This window comes from Anopheles gambiae, chromosome 2 (genome assembly GCF_943734735.2).
Source record: "Anopheles gambiae chromosome 2, idAnoGambNW_F1_1, whole genome shotgun sequence".
Taxonomy (NCBI): domain Eukaryota; kingdom Metazoa; phylum Arthropoda; class Insecta; order Diptera; family Culicidae; genus Anopheles; species Anopheles gambiae.
Genome location: NC_064601.1, coordinates 37,292,946 through 37,308,388, shown reverse-complemented (window position 1 = coordinate 37,308,388; position 15,443 = coordinate 37,292,946). Strand labels below are relative to the sequence as shown.

At 44.7% G+C, this 15,443-nt stretch overlaps 2 protein-coding genes across 4 annotated transcripts; one reads left to right on the top strand and one right to left on the bottom strand.

Moving 5' to 3' along the window:
* The first annotated feature begins 1,209 nt into the window (after positions 1–1,209).
* Positions 1,210–14,945, top strand: LOC1272816 (anosmin-1). 3 transcript variants are annotated; one of them, XM_061652855.1, is made up of 6 exons: positions 1,210–1,363; positions 2,307–2,620; positions 10,749–10,928; positions 11,040–11,592; positions 11,674–11,891; positions 11,965–14,945. In XM_061652855.1, the coding sequence occupies exons 3-6, from the start codon at positions 10,749–10,751 to the stop codon at positions 12,640–12,642; spliced, it is 1,629 nt and encodes a 542-aa protein (XP_061508839.1). In that variant the 5' UTR covers positions 1,210–1,363; positions 2,307–2,620; the 3' UTR covers positions 12,643–14,945. The 3 variants fall into 3 exon arrangements, with proteins under 3 accessions (XP_061508839.1, XP_061508840.1, XP_061508838.1); XM_061652856.1 differs by having other exon boundaries at positions 1,211–2,620; positions 10,749–10,907; XM_061652854.1 differs by having other exon boundaries at positions 1,211–2,620.
* LOC1272815 (valacyclovir hydrolase) lies at positions 13,275–14,757 on the bottom strand. Its single transcript, XM_311731.6, has 3 exons — positions 14,187–14,757; positions 13,858–14,113; positions 13,275–13,780 (listed from the first exon to the last, which is right to left on the bottom strand). Exons 1-3 carry the CDS (start codon positions 14,755–14,757, stop codon positions 13,690–13,692), a joined length of 918 nt encoding a protein of 305 aa, XP_311731.5. The 3' UTR covers positions 13,275–13,689.
* Positions 14,946–15,443: the final 498 nt, after the last annotated feature.

Below are 15,443 nucleotides of genomic sequence, written 5' to 3'. Positions count from 1 at the left end.
AATTAATGAGCCGACGGGCTTTCAAAAAGGGTGACATATTTGTAATAACTGGTAGGAGGTTCCTGTTATTACAGAATTTGTCGCACAAAAACCTTGTAACTAAATCTCAAACTACAGGGGGTTAGAGCTACCACCAACTAGCAGATGCGGTAGTCAACGATATCCCAGGACAATTTGGGCCTTAGTTTTGCGGTACGCAGCAAAGTGGGCTCGGTGCTTGTAGCAAATTGTCTAGTCAAGCTTAGTCGAGCAAACCAAGAAAGAGATACTTCAAACTTTGTCTCTTGTTCGTCTGTAAGGTTTCATCCAATACTAAGCACCGACTTAGCACCACTTGGACACTTCCGGAAGGTGACGACGCGCCATGTGATACAATTTCAGCTTGAGAGCTAAAACCGTAGACCAAACAAAACTGGAAAAACATACATATCACATTTTCAGCCCATGGTAGAGGCAGCCCATTGGCGAATTGTTTGAGTTTTAGTTAATGAATATGTTTTGGTACTGTGTAGCTATATTTAAGAAAATTCACACCCCAATAAAGCAATAAAATGTTATCAAACCTGTTAGACAGTTTCTCTTCACTACTCAAGGAACAGAAGACGAACACGAAAGCGATCATGTGTTGTTGTTGATGATGATGATGATGATGATGCTGGCGAGTATGATGGTGATGATGATCAGCGCAAAAAAAAATAAGGAGAGCATAGAATGGAGAATTCGCGAGCCGCGCCAACAAAATGAGAGAGTAACCCGATGCAGCTGAGAGTTGAGAGAGTTGCATCTCGCCCATCCTGTGTGTGGTGTGTAAATATGAAACCGGTAGCGGCAGTGTTTGCGAATTGCTCTGCACAAATTATAGAAGCTTGATATTGATTTAAAAGATGTGTGATAGCATGAGACAGTTTGTTAAACATATTTTAAATAACTAGCTTGAAGAGTTTAAAAAATCCCAGGTACTAAAAACTATTTTTTATGTCATAATTCAATATAGAGATCACAAAAAATGTTAGACAAAACAAGAAAACTAAACTAGATAACACGGCAAATGTAAATGTAAATAGATGTTATACCGGTTTCATATTTACACGAGCACACCACTTCTCTCAGCGCGCGTGTGTGTGTGTGTGTGTGGTGCGCTCGCAAATGCACCCGGCGCTGGGCCACAACACGCTGGGGCTGTTGCCGCATTCGGCAACATTGGGGCTGTGCGCAGAAAAAGGCTTCATTCTGCCATCGACAGCGCGACCTCGCGGTTGTGTGTTTGTCGTCTGCACAGCCGTTTGCCCGCACAAGTTGCAGACATCGCCGGTGCAGTTTGAGTGTGCAGTTTTCTTTTTTCTTGCTGTTCGTTTGTGCGTGTGTGAGTCTGTCTGTGCGTGTGTTTTGTGGAGCTAAGCCACCCTTCTTACTGCGGTCGTTAGGAATCTCCCCAACACCACAGTGCCCAAAAGAGGGGGGGATTGTGATTTTGGGTTGGTTGTGTGCGGTATCGCCGAAAGCCTTTCCGGCCGTGTTGTAATTCGCGTTGGAAATCGGGAACGAGGGGACAAGAAGCGACAACCACAGAGCTGCAGCAGAAATTATACTGAGTGCAAACAGCACACCCGGTGCTGCATAAACGTGCAAAAGCACAGGGCAAGGAGGAGGGATGGATAATTAGGTGTCGGTTGCAGAAGATTGCCGATAAGGATCGAACGCCGGGCGTGTGCGGTGTGGAAGTGTTGTTGTGCTGCTGCCGTGGAGATGAGCGTCCCGGCGTTCGACTTCACACCGTTGAGTGTGCAAAAATCATAGCCTGCTGAGCAAGGCACGGGTGCAGCAAATAGCAGAAGAAAACGCACCGAACCTACGACAGTCCTTGTGTCAAAAACCGTGTCAAAGTGTCCTCCACCGCGGATGCGGTGCCAGAAAAAAAAACCCGGGAGGTTAATTGCAAGTGTGTACTTAGTTTAAGTGCGTTCGTTGCCGCGTGAAGCTTCGAACCGGACGTCCTACCACCACCGCACAGCGCCCCCGGGGGATGGCCGTTGCTCCAACCGGCCGACGGGTTACACTTTCACACGAGCCGTTTCTGCCGCGCGTTTATGCAACCCATCAACGGTTGCACTGCCGTGTGAAAGTGGTCGACAGTGGTGGATGCAGTCGGTGCAAAGGTGCAAACCTGCCTCGTACCCCCCGGCGACCAACGAGGGTGGCCGTCCCGATGATGCGTGTGCAGTTTTGCGTGATGTGAATGCTTGGTGAGGCAAGCGAAGGAAAGGAAATTGTGTATAAAAGTGTTTCAATTCCATTAAAATCAAAAGTGTAGCAATGTGATGCAGACGAATGTTGGCGATGTATTGTGCCGAACAAATATATTCAAAAGAAGAACAAACAACAAACCCGTGCTACGGTGTGCTCCGTAAACAGCGTGCTTGGTGAACGTGAAAGTGTCCCTAAAAGCGCACTGAAAACGCATCAGACTGAAACGTCAAGACCACACAGGCTCACGACGACGGTTGGGCCGATGCAATAGGAAACACACCACCAGCAGCAGCAGCTCACCCTCTCCGCACAATTCCGAGTGCAGTGTGCCAAAGGACCGAACGAAACGCCACCCCACCCGCAGTAGGTCAAGGTAAGGGATGACTTTCTTTTCACTTTTGGCCTCCCACGAGCACAACGACGGATGCGTGTTTTGCTCCCACTGTTCGTTGTGTTCTTCGGTTGCTTTCTTGAGAAGGTAATGGTGATGGTTGTTGGTACTCTGTCTGCTGCTTCATTGCTGTGTACTTGGGTGGGGTTTTTTTTGTTGTGTGTGCTGGCATCCTTTGGCGCTTTCTGTTGCTTGATTGCTGATTTCGTGATCTCTGTGTGGTCCGCGCTGGAGCGGGGGAGACCAGTGCGATGAGTGGTAATTGCAGCTTCAGGCAAAAATGAAAATTATACCCGATCGTAAACGTGATCGCTACGCGGTGTATATGCTGAAGACTAAGACAAGTGCCAAATGAGGAAGTTAAGCGTTTCTTTACGAAAAGATTCAATATTGCCGCACTTTGATGAGTTTATGGACAGAGGTTTACGGATATTTTCACGACATAACTAGCCGAGGCTTTATGGAGTTGATTGAAATAAGGCATATAAGAAAAAAAGCAAATAATGCACTTACAGGATTTTTAATGTTTTGGTAAGGATTAAACACATTGCTTATGGAACTACATAAGAACTACACTATGGAACATGGATAGCCATTGATTACAATTCTATTAATTCTCGGCTTTAACAAAAAAGTGAAAAATAAAACAATAAATGTATTCGTTAATGCTGGTATAATGCAAGTACATTGCAGTATTTATATTGCAGTATTGCAGTAAGTATATGCAGTACAAAGGGTTTCAGTATTTTCTACCTTGGTTTTTCCAAAGAAAAAAAAGCTCAAAAAAGCTCAAAGTTACCACTGTTGCTAGTCCGTCACGAATCAAAAAGGTCTCTCTTATCATTGATTGGCTATAAAAATTAATCTTGATTTTTATTTTTTCATTAAGTTTTAGTAAAAGATGATCTTAACTATGGCCACGCTATGTCAGTCCAAAATCGTGTGTTTGCTACACTTTATTAGTCAATAAAGGATTATTAATAGAAACAAAAACAAGCTGTAATTATTGCTTTTGTTCCAAATTTGCACCTTCTTCTATTTCTTTGGCACAACACAACAAACGTTGTCGGTCAATGCCTGCGCCTACCACTAGTGGGGGCTTAGCTTTGAGTGACTTACGGATTACCTATGGGGGCATGGTCCATTCCAGGCTTGAACCCATTTCGGGCATGTTGTTAGGTCGTACAAGTTGATGACTGTACTACCAGATCGGCCCCTAAATTTGCACCTACCTAATGTTAATTATAGGTTTGTCTCTTCATTGCAATAGAGATTTTAGCATAGCATTATTCGATTATAGTACGTGATGGTTACATTATATTTAGCTTTTTATACAAAATACGCTAATTTTTCCAGCTATTCTTTAAGCACTGTGATAAACACTCATTTTCTATTTCTACTATTTCTACACTCCCAGTTACATTTAAAAAAACAATTTTGTTTTGTAAAGTTGTCGCTGCATCAATCGGTAAAGGGAAACAGGAATTTCCGTACATATCTTTTTGCTGCTCGTTAGAAAACGCAGGACACGCGTACACACAACAAGCAATGTGTTGACAATTGGAAAAAAATGGTGGCAAAAAGTATCAAAATGAATAAAATATCAATTGCGATAGTACACGTTACTTGTGCACTGTTCTTTTTTGTTGGCGTCGTACACTCTTTTCTATCCACGTTCCCATACCCCTTTCATAGTTAATAGCTCTATCCGTTGATGAATATTGTATGTATTTAGAGAGAGAGAGAGAGACATTGCCATTCCACTGGCGTGGCGTCCCTTTCCCATGCTACCGTTGGGCAGCGCAGCGTCGATTTTATGTTGACACAGCTTTTCTCTCCGTAATTGAAACATATTAACATTCCTTTCAAAACGTAATTCCTCAAACCACCGGCAATAAACCCTCCCCTTCCCCATTATCTAACACGAAGAACACGCATCTCTCACGCCTGCAACAAGCGTCGGCATGGCATGGCCAACACAGTATGGATGGCCACGCGTACAAATGATAATGTAACGGTAGCCGGGGCAACAAAAAACTGCAAAAACGGAGCACACTCATATTGCATTGCGGCTCGGATCGATCAACTTTCAAATTAATTTAAACATAAAATCCTCTTTCCATCACCTGTGCCCGTCCCCGAATGTGTGTTTGTGTGTGTGTGTGAGTGTGTTTGTGCCTTGTGGGCAGGTCAACATTTAGCATCGCTTGCACTAAATTGTGCAAGCCACATACACGTGCAGCAGGGAGCATAAGTTTGTAAGGCATTCCACCACAACAACGCACGAAACTGTTCGCGAGGTGCTGCGAGGACGCCGGAATCTGACCACTTATTTGTCTTACACTTTTTGCTTGTCAAAGTCTGCATAGTCCGCGCGTAAAATGATCGCGTTGACTACGCTCAAGGGCGGCCAAGCTTCAAGGAGGTAGTATGCACCTACCGAAGGAGCAGTAGCACACACACACACACGCGCGCACACTTAGCCATGGCTGGACCGAGGTCGAGAGCCCTGCGTGTTGGTCGCGCGAGTTTCCCGTATCGTGCCGCTCTTCGAATCCTGCGCGAATACCACGGATGTTCATAACAAAACGCTGTAAATGAGGCTATTAAATTTAACCTTTATTTACCGTTTCGTTTTCAAGACGGTCTCTCGCTCTTTCCTTCTCTTTCTCTGTCTCGCCCTCTCACATCACATCAGGTATCGCAGTGATGTTTATGGACGTGGACGTGAATCTGGGCACAGGTTGTGTAGTGCTGCAGCCTTTTTTTCAAACCTACAGATTATTTATATATTTCGAATTCCTTTTTTCATGTTTTTTTTTGCTTTTTGTTTTGACTTTTGGCCCCGTGTGTCGTATGTCGATGATGTTGCCATTCTTGCTGGTGCATTATTGCAGAAGCGTGCCGTTGCAACTACTGGTTCGTGATGCAACGTTTGTTTCCTGGCGAGTACGCACCGGCCACCGGTACGGCATACTCGGTCGCGATTGCTAATCTTTGCAGCAATGCAGTTTAGTATTTGAAATAGATTTGTTGTGACTTTGTTAGTTAGCTTTTAATTAATATATATTTCTCCTCGGTTTTTACACGTGTGTCTTTTCTCGTCGTTGCCTTTCTTCTCCCCTTTTCCTTTTTCTTCCTCCTCTCACATAGCAAGACCCCAACCGCTCTAGATCTTTCACTCAAGGTTGCTGTACCTCTTGGGTGTGTAAAGCCCGGTTGCTGTATATCTGATGTGTGTGCATCTAAACATCTGAGGTGTATTAAACTCTTGTCGTGTGTGTAGCACGGTTGCTGTACATTTGATGTGTGTGTATTTAATATCGGAGGTGTATATAACACTTCTCCCCTTCGTAAAAAAAATTCTCCTCATGCTAAGTTTTGAGAGTTGCAATCTAAAACGTTAACCTGTTGGGAGGTCTACTAACACGAGTTGAGCGCCGAACATTGGGTACTATATTGGTATTGGCTGATTTGCTGGGCACTGTACTCGGAGTGTACAAGGGATCAGCTACTGGTACCATTATAGTTGTAGTCGTAGTACCGTCCGTATCTTCAGATGAAATTCTGGTCGTAGCTGGGGTAACCGTTGTGGTGTGGGAGTGTGGTTGCTCGTTGCTTTCCGCAAGTTCCTCCTCATTTGAAGTTTCCAATTGTCTTCCTCGTAGGTTACTGCCGACCCCAGCTATATGATCGATATGACGTTCCCAGATCCGTCCATCGTCCAATCGTATAGTATATCGAAGTTTACCGACCTTTTCTGAAATGATTCCAAACTTCCATTTAGTCTGTGACAAAAAATCTCTCACACGCACTCTATCACCATCCCGAAACTGACGCACTGCAATCTCAGGTTTGTTTGGTATATTGTTTTTGGGTAGTAAAAGATCCAGTCTCGAGCGAATTTGACGTCCAAACACCAGCATTGACGGCGATTTACCAGTAGATGGGTGAATCATTTTCCTGTATGTAAGTAGGATATTGCACAGTTCTTGATTCAGCTGGGATTTATAGCACTTTAACGCCTTCAGTTTCTGCTTTATGGTTTGTACGTAACGTTCCGCTTGACCGTTGGTGGCGGGGTGATATGGTGCTCCCATTTTGTGTACAACGCCATTCATTCTCAGAAACTGCTCAAATACAGTCGATGTGAACTGGACTCCATGATCGCTTACAAGGACTGATGGTATACCAAATCTGCTAAATATTTCGCGACACATGTTCACTGTGTTCTCTGCAGTCGTATTCTTGCAGACTTGCACTTCAGGCCACTTGCTGTATGCGTCTACGTAAATAAAGAAATATGAATCTATGAACGGACCCGCATAGTCTACATGAACCCTCTGGAATGGTGCACTGGGTGTTTCCCAGCAGTGTAGGTTCATTTTTGGTGGTTCGGCGCGTACAGACTGACAGTCTGCACAATTGGCTATCATAGCCTCTAGCTCCTTGTCGATGCCCGGCCACCAGCAGAATCCTCTTGCTAAGGATTTAGTACGAGTTACTCCGAAATGAGCAGTATGTAATTCTTGTAGGACACGTTCCCGAAGAGTAGCAGGCACGTAAACTCGGATTCCTCGAAGGAGACATCCTTTCTGCAAGGAAAATTCATTTTGTTCTATTCCGAAACGATCTTTTCCTTCTACCTGTTGGCCATGTATAATACCTTGCATTAGTATCTGAACGGATTTATCTCCAGCAGTAGCTTGTCCAAGCTCAGCAGCGGTCAAGGGTAGGGTCTCTATCTGGTTTAGTTCTATTGAATCCGCCTCCTCGATCATGTTATCCGGATCAGTAACGGCCAAAGGAATTCTCGACAACGCATCGGCGTTAGCATGATCAGAGGATTTCCGGAACTTTATTGCATAGTCGAAGCTTTGCAGGTAGGTAGCATAGTGTTGCATGCGAAGCGCAGACATAACAGGTAAACCTTTATGTTCCCCGAAGATTTTTGTGATCGCCTGGTTATCGGTTAGCAAAGTAAATCTTCGACCGTATATATATTGGAAGAATTTACGAACTCCAAATACAATGGCGTAAGCCTCTTTGTCCACCTGCATGTACTTTTGTTGCACACGTGTTAACGTTTGCGATGCAAATTGTATTGGCCTTTCTGAACCATCTGGATACACGTGGCTAAGTACAGCCCCTACCCCGTAGGGTGAAGCATCTTTAGCAAGAAGTAGTGGTAATTCAGGCGAATAATGTACCAAACAATTGTCGGACTGCATCTGTTCTTTCACCTGATTGAAAGAATTTCCGCATTGTTTTGTCCACTTAAACGGTACGTCGGTTTTTAGTAAATTGTTTAAAGGATACAAAACTGTACTCAGGTTTTGAAAGAATCGACCGTAGTAATTGATTAAGCCAATAAATGATCGAACTTCATCCTTATTCTTCGGTACGGGCATCTTTTGTATAGCTGCAATTTTCTCTTTTCTCTCAATTTTCTTCGCAGAAGTTTGTACAAAAAAAAACACTTTAATGGAGCACTTTGCTATGAATAGGAGCGACGTGGAAGGATGCCAATGACATTTTCATGCTGGCGCAGAAACGTACATCGCATACAGTTTATATAACTAAGCTACAACTCAATGCAGGGATCAAATACCTCCACCGGTGTTATTATGATGATGTTTAGTGTAGGATTAGATTGCTGAAGATGTTGCCGTATGTCATTTATGATTGATCAACTATAGCAGATATATTAAACGTACGGCCCTCCGCAAAGCCTTTCAATCTGGCCCGGGGAAAGCTTTGGCAGTTATTAGTTGTTTTTTTTTGTGTCAGAAACAAATTACTACGGCATGCCAGATGTGATAATTATAATTGCGACGAAAGCCTGCGGCCCGTACAATAAGTTCTACATGCAAACCGAAATGCGCAATTTAAGATGAGTTTGACATGACTGATCTGCAGCAAGGATCCTACATTCCGGTTGGGTGGTTAAAATAATAAAGATAAGAAGATAAGGATAAGGATAAGAAAGTTAAAAAAGTATCGTTAGCTTTTACACGAATATAATAACTACAATGAATGTTGTAGTTGAATGCAAACATATTATATTTCTATATATTTCTTTGTGATGTCAAGTTTGTTTTTTTTTTGCTTCATTTCATTGAGTTTATCTTAAACTAACCTAATTTTGTATACTTACTTATACTTATTTTACTTATCCGGCGCTACAACGGCTTTGCGGTCTTGGCCTGCCTCAGGAGTGTCCGAAACCGCTCACGATCTCGCGCCTTCGTCTGCCAGTCCGTTATCCCGGCCTTAATGGCGGACGCCTCCACGCCATCTTGCCACCTCAATTTGGGCCTACCACGCCTCCTCTGTCCTTGTGGACGGCCTAAAAAGACTTTACGGGCTGGGTCGTCCGTTTCCATGCGTAGAACATGGCCAGCCCACCGGAACCTGGCGAGCTTGATACGCTGCACGACAGTGAAGTGGTCGTACATCTCGTATAGCTCGTCGTTATAACGGCTCCTCCATTGTCCTTCCACAAATACGGGTACCGATACCGTATAGGTACTATATAGTCCCAGCTTCGTCCGTCGCGACAGGGTCTTTGAGGTGAACTGATTTCTTAGGCAGTAGAAAGACTGGTTAGCAGCCAGCATCCTTGCGCGCAACTCAGATACCTGGCTATTGCCGTTGCTGATATGTGAATTCTGGGACGGCTTAAAAGGTCCGTTCATCTATCTGATGTTGCCACCATCAGATTGATCCTTTCCTCTTTTATCTACAATCCCAAGTTCTCTGCCACCTGCTCGATCCCTTGGAAGGCTTCTGCTACATAGGAGAGCCACAGACCAATGATGTCTATATCATCAGCGTATGCCAGGATCTGGGTTGACTGATAGAATATGGTTCCCGTAGTCTCCACCCTCGAGTCACGGATGGCCCTCTCTAGCGCCATCTAGAACTGTGGTGGTAGCAAAAGCCCTGAGAGTTTTCAATCCACCTTCACCTAGCAAGTGACGTTGGTCATAGTCATTCTTAACTAGCCTTACCAGTTTGGCCGGATTTCCAAAAAAGCCCATAACATCGTACAGTTTTACCCTGGCTATCATGCCATCATATGTGGCTTTGAAGTCAATGAAGAGATGGTACCGCATGGTGAAGAACCGATCAGTGGTTCCAATTCTGTATAGACGTAACTAAATGTTAACGGTTTAGATTATGACGATCCATTAATTAAAAAAAAAAGATTGCTCAGGCAATGCAATTTGCATATAGATCATTTGCATATGAATGCGGAATACTGTTATTTTTAGTCATCTGGAAAACAATAGATGAAAGGATTATTACTTCTATAAAGATTTTAAGGCCTATTGGCCTCATTTGTCCATAGAAGAAACCACATTTTGCGGGCAATGTTTTGTTCCTATTTGGTAGGGTTTTTTTATTCAACGTTTTTTTTCTGCTACTCAGGCCTGACTACTGTTCGAGCTGACGCCAAAACGCTAGAGAAAATTTGTCTTGTCATAGATATGGATATAATCTCTATTTTTTCTTCCTGCTTTATCCCACATTTTTAAACGTTAGCGAATAGAAAATATATTGGTTCCCGTAGATCACATTGCATTGAACTTGCATATATAAATATGGAACTATAATTTTATGTCAAATTCACCAGCAAGTTCATTGTGATTAGTGCTTACAACGGAATCAAACAACCTTCTAAGTAGTGCCGCGCTTCATGTATCTTTCCTTAAAATTCATATGAATCGTTGCTGTGATGAGTGATTAGAATCAATCAAATCAATTTTCCATACATTTATAGATCTTGAAATCTTTAAAGATTCTTCAATCGTTAGAGGTTTTAATTATTTGAAGATTAATGAACCTCTGAAGAACAATGAATAGTCAAGGATTCTTTAATCTCTTGATATATGCATATGTAGGTGAGGTCTATGGACGTATGGATTCGCTGCCAGTGTGGCCCACTATGAAGATTCACGCAGATTCATGATTCTGATTCTGTGTTACCCATCTTTACATCTTAATAAAAAGGCGAATGTTTAACTTTCCACACAATATACATTCATGTATCCTGCACCTTTTGTATGTGTCTCTCTATTTCTCTCCTTCTATTCCTTATTTTCAGATGCTCCAAGACAAACGGAACCTCCTGAAGCTAGTGATAGTTCAACACATTTTCCTCTACATACCGTTAGCCGTTCTCGCTTCTAGCGTAGTCAGTATGAACGAACCCCACAATCTACTCACAGCAAGATGTCGCTCAAACTGTACGTACAACCAACAGGTTAGTACGGATAAAAAGAAAGTACGATACTCCTTTCCGTTAGTGGTGCATGTTCTCTCGAGCTGGAGAAAGGTGTGCTCAGCTCGACTGACCGCAACTAATCCGTTCTTCGTGCACATCTCCATTTCACAGTGCTACAGCATGTGCATACGCAACTATCTGGAAAACTCGGCCTACAAAAAGTACGGAGACTGTCCACCGAAACCACCGTCCAAGCTGGACAGCCTGTGCCTCAACACGTGCGACGGGCTGGACTACAAGTGTCCGGGTGTGGAGAAGTGCTGCGAGCATTCGTGCGGCCACAGCTGCCAAAGCCCGTACGGGTTGGATAAGGTTGCCGGTTTACCGCCCGTACCCGGCCAGATACAGCTGGTAGAGATGGGCGGATCCCGCACCGCCCAGATCCAGTGGGACGTGAAGCTGGAGAGTGAGCAAAGCCCGACGTACTACATTACCGAGTCGCGGTTTCACATCGGTTATGCTTACACCGAGCACAGGATGGAAAACGACTGGCAGCCACATGTGCTGGAAACGTTCACCCAGTACAACATGGGCACGGTGAAGCGTTACGAGGGGGAGATTAAGCTAAAACCGGGCCGCTGGTATCAGGTGCGGATGGCCGCTGTAAACCGAATGGGTACCCGTGGCTATTCGACACCGTCACGACCGTTTAAGCTAAGTGCAAGTAGGTATCCACACACACTCACACACTTGCAGGTTGGAGCTGACTGCTTGACCATTACATCCCGCCGTTATCTTATTTCAGAGCCAAATCGACCGCAACCACCGAGCAGCCTCACTGTTGGCCCGCTGATACTGAGAGAAGACCGTACGTACAGCTGTCGGGTGAATTGGTCCTTGCCCCGGTCGGACCTGCCGGTGGAAAAGTACAAGCTCGGCTGGAGCCTCTACCTAAACCATACCACCAATCGTTCGAAAACGGACAAATCATCCCTGTTCAAGGAGATGGCCACCATCGCAGCGGTAAGCGGTTTGCGTTCACCCTTAAGTTGCGCCATTTGAAGCCTTATTACATTAACGTTACGGTACGTTACAGCCTACCCGGTTCTATGACATCCAGGGGTTGCTGCCGAACCGGTACTACTATCTACAGCTTCATGCAATCAGTGTTTACGGCAAGAAACGGCTCAAGTCCAACGCCATCCATCTGCTAGTGAACACTTCCTCCGCCTCACCCGTACAGGACGGTGGTAGTACACCGCTCAACCTGGACAACCTGCTCATGGGTGATGCCGGCTATCGACGATCGACAAAAAGCCAGCCCAGCCTCAAGGATGGCCTACTACATGCAGGATCCGGCCTGTCCGGCGCAGCAGGAACCACCGGTAGAGCAATCGGTCACGGAGTTCCGACGATGGGCACGATACGGTACCACTTTGCGCTGCGCAAGTCGGGCCTAGCCGTTCGGCTTGGCTGGTCCGAGCGGGGCTATGGCCGTTACAAGGTGCACATGTGTCGTGGGAATCGAGAATGTCTCACGCTGCCACGGAACAGTGCGACTGGCAACGGCAACCATTGGCAGGATGCCGTACTGCGGCGCAATACGTACGAGTTCGGCAAGCTAGATTTTAATACCCGTTATACGGTGGGCGTACGGATAGGCGGACATCGACGCGCCAGCCCCGGGTACGACATTGTCCGTACGTTCGTAACGCCCAAATGTGACAAGTTTCGTGATCAAGAGCTGCTACCATCGGAGTGTAACGTTCAATAGGGTGGGTGGGTGAGCAAGGAGTTGTACGCGGATGGTTAACGCAGGTGTGTTTTTGTGTGCATGTGTATGTGTGTATGTGTGAGTGTGTACTGGTGTGTGTGTTATCCTTTACTAAACTTGATGATTGCAATAGATGCTCTATCACCCCATCGGTTGTCCTTTGTATTCCACGTTTGCCTCCATCCACGCCATCTTCAATACCATAGAACAATTGAGCTGCCATCGTTAGATTTTTAAGCTACGTTTTGTATTCTAAGAGATGTCTGGTTGAAATAATTACACGTATGTGATTGCGCCCCGTTAGCAGGATGTGATCACTCCGATTTACTTGGGGTAAAGTGTACAAACTTTGTGTATGAAGTATCCGAAAAAAAAACAACAACAAATTTAAATTTAAGGTAAGTATTTTTTGTAAGAAATCACAAAAAAATGTGAAACCTTTTTTAGCAAATATATCAAAAGTCCTTCAAGTAACTTATGTAACGGTTCACAGCTGTAACGCAAATGTAACAGAACCCATGACACAAACCAACTGCTGAATGTGTAACACTAGGGTTACGTTACATTAACTGAGGTTACATTCAGCGTTGTGTTATATATTTTATTTGTTGAAATCCAAGTAAAGACCGGTGTTTTTGTTTGTTTTATGTCTTCATATTTTTGAGAGTTTTTTGATAAAATATTAGTGTTGTTTGTACATCAAAGGAAGACAACTTCGTTGACAAATCGACTCAGTGTTACGAGAAACATAACCACACCTTTGATTTGTGATATGTTTTACCTTCCATTAGCATTCATTAAGCTTGGGCAATGTTTTGCTAACGGCTATCAATCTAATCTTTATGTAGAAGTGCACCCAAATTGTTATTTATACCCACAGTTGTGTTTGTACTTCCTATGGCGAAATGTGTTCCTTCGACAGTTACACGCTTGGCGTTTACAATATAACGAGATAACCAATCAATAAATAAAGCTGCGTTCGAGACCGTAAAATTATGTAACAGAATAACAGAAAAACAATCAAGTTCGGGTACTATAACGAAGGCCCTAAGCCAGCAGAAATTTGGCCACTATCGCGTTGAACTCGTTTGCATAGCGCAGGTGAATATTGTGCTTGCCATCGGGGAACACATGCAGACTGTATAAAGAATAAGAAGGAAGAAAATAAGGACATTAAAATGCTGCTTTTAGCGAGCCTGCAAACAAACGTCTTACTCCGTGTTTTTGATGTTGTTCAGCAGATAAGGTACGTGGTCGGGTATGATCATCGGATCCTTTGCTCCGTGCACGACCAGCGTCGGGGCTTTGATGTGCTTTAGTGACCCAGAACAGATATCCCCTTTGCGCTCGTGATGAATGCGCAACAATCCATCCACCCAGGCCGACCATAGCTTGGGGAAGTGTTCTACACCATACACCTGCTCCATTGGTTCCCGCATTCTTGCCGACCATTTGCTAACATCCCGAATACCTACGAGAAAGCAAAGCAAAAGTAACCCATGAAATTCCGTCTTCCGGCGTAACACCGTTGTTTTGTTACGCACCTTCGTAAATGTTAGCCTCCGTGTCCGATATGTATGAGTTCGAGCCCCACACGACCAGCTTTTCCACCCTTTCCGGTTGCTTGGCGGCTAACACTAGACCGGTAATGCCACCGTCACTCCAGCCAACGACACTGTACCGCTGGAAGCCAAGCTTCTGCATTAGCTCACAGGCCGCGGCAGCATCCCGCTCGTAAAAATCCACCGTAAACTGCTTGTCGGGCGGTCGGGACTTGCCGTACCCGGGTGGGTCCCAGGCAATTACACGATGGTGCGGAAGCAGCGCCGGCAAGCCCACGATTTGTGGTTTGAAATCCGTCCAGGCCGTACCGAGCGCACCGGGCAACAGTATGACGCCGCGGTTGCCATCGCCTGCCTCGACAAAGTGCACGGTGCTGGCACCGACCTGTAGCCGGCGTTCTTTTGCTCCCGGAGCGGAACTACACATGGAGCGTGAACGGACGGCAGCTGCCACGGGCGATTGAACACAGAACGATAGCGCGGACGTTGTTTTGGTGATGCGAATAGCCAAACCGCACTGCGCAGCGACCGTGGAGGCTAGCAAGCGCATCATTTTGACGGCAACCTGTTGTTAAGCGTTGTGCAATGTTTTGGTTACTGTAGCATTGGGTTGTGGCGAGGTGGAGAGATACCTTACCGAAGTCGATGTTGGAAAAATAATGCTGGCACAAGCAAACGAAAAACACGCGGACAAACGAGCACAAGGATTGGAATAAAAGAATTAGCAGATGCAATTGATAAGCGGATTGTTTGTTGTTTTTTTTTCTTTTATGCAATGAACATGACAGGCGCCTTCAATGGAAGCTGTTTTTCGTATTTATCGTTACGATTTGACGAAAGTGGCACGAAAGCGGCTTAGCAAAGATGTTTGGCATGAAAGGCAAATATTATCGAATTATTACAATAAAAATACGCTTCAAGCATAATACAGTTGCAAAATCTGCATACAAGAATCCAACATTGCATTTAAAATAATCCAATATTGCATACAGAAAGAGGACATTTTCGCTTTATTTTCTTTTCTAGAACAAACAACATATTTCCAAGCGACGCTCTACGAAATGCAACCCAAGCCAAGCCCCGTTTTGGCCGTTAAAAATGAGCGCAGCGCAGCTATATGCTTTCATCTCTTTTCTTCCTACACCTCCCAGGCACAGATGCGCATTCCCCTACAAGGATCTGCTTGACACACGATAGAACTAAACATTTGACCGTTGACCGTTCCAACATACAAAACGT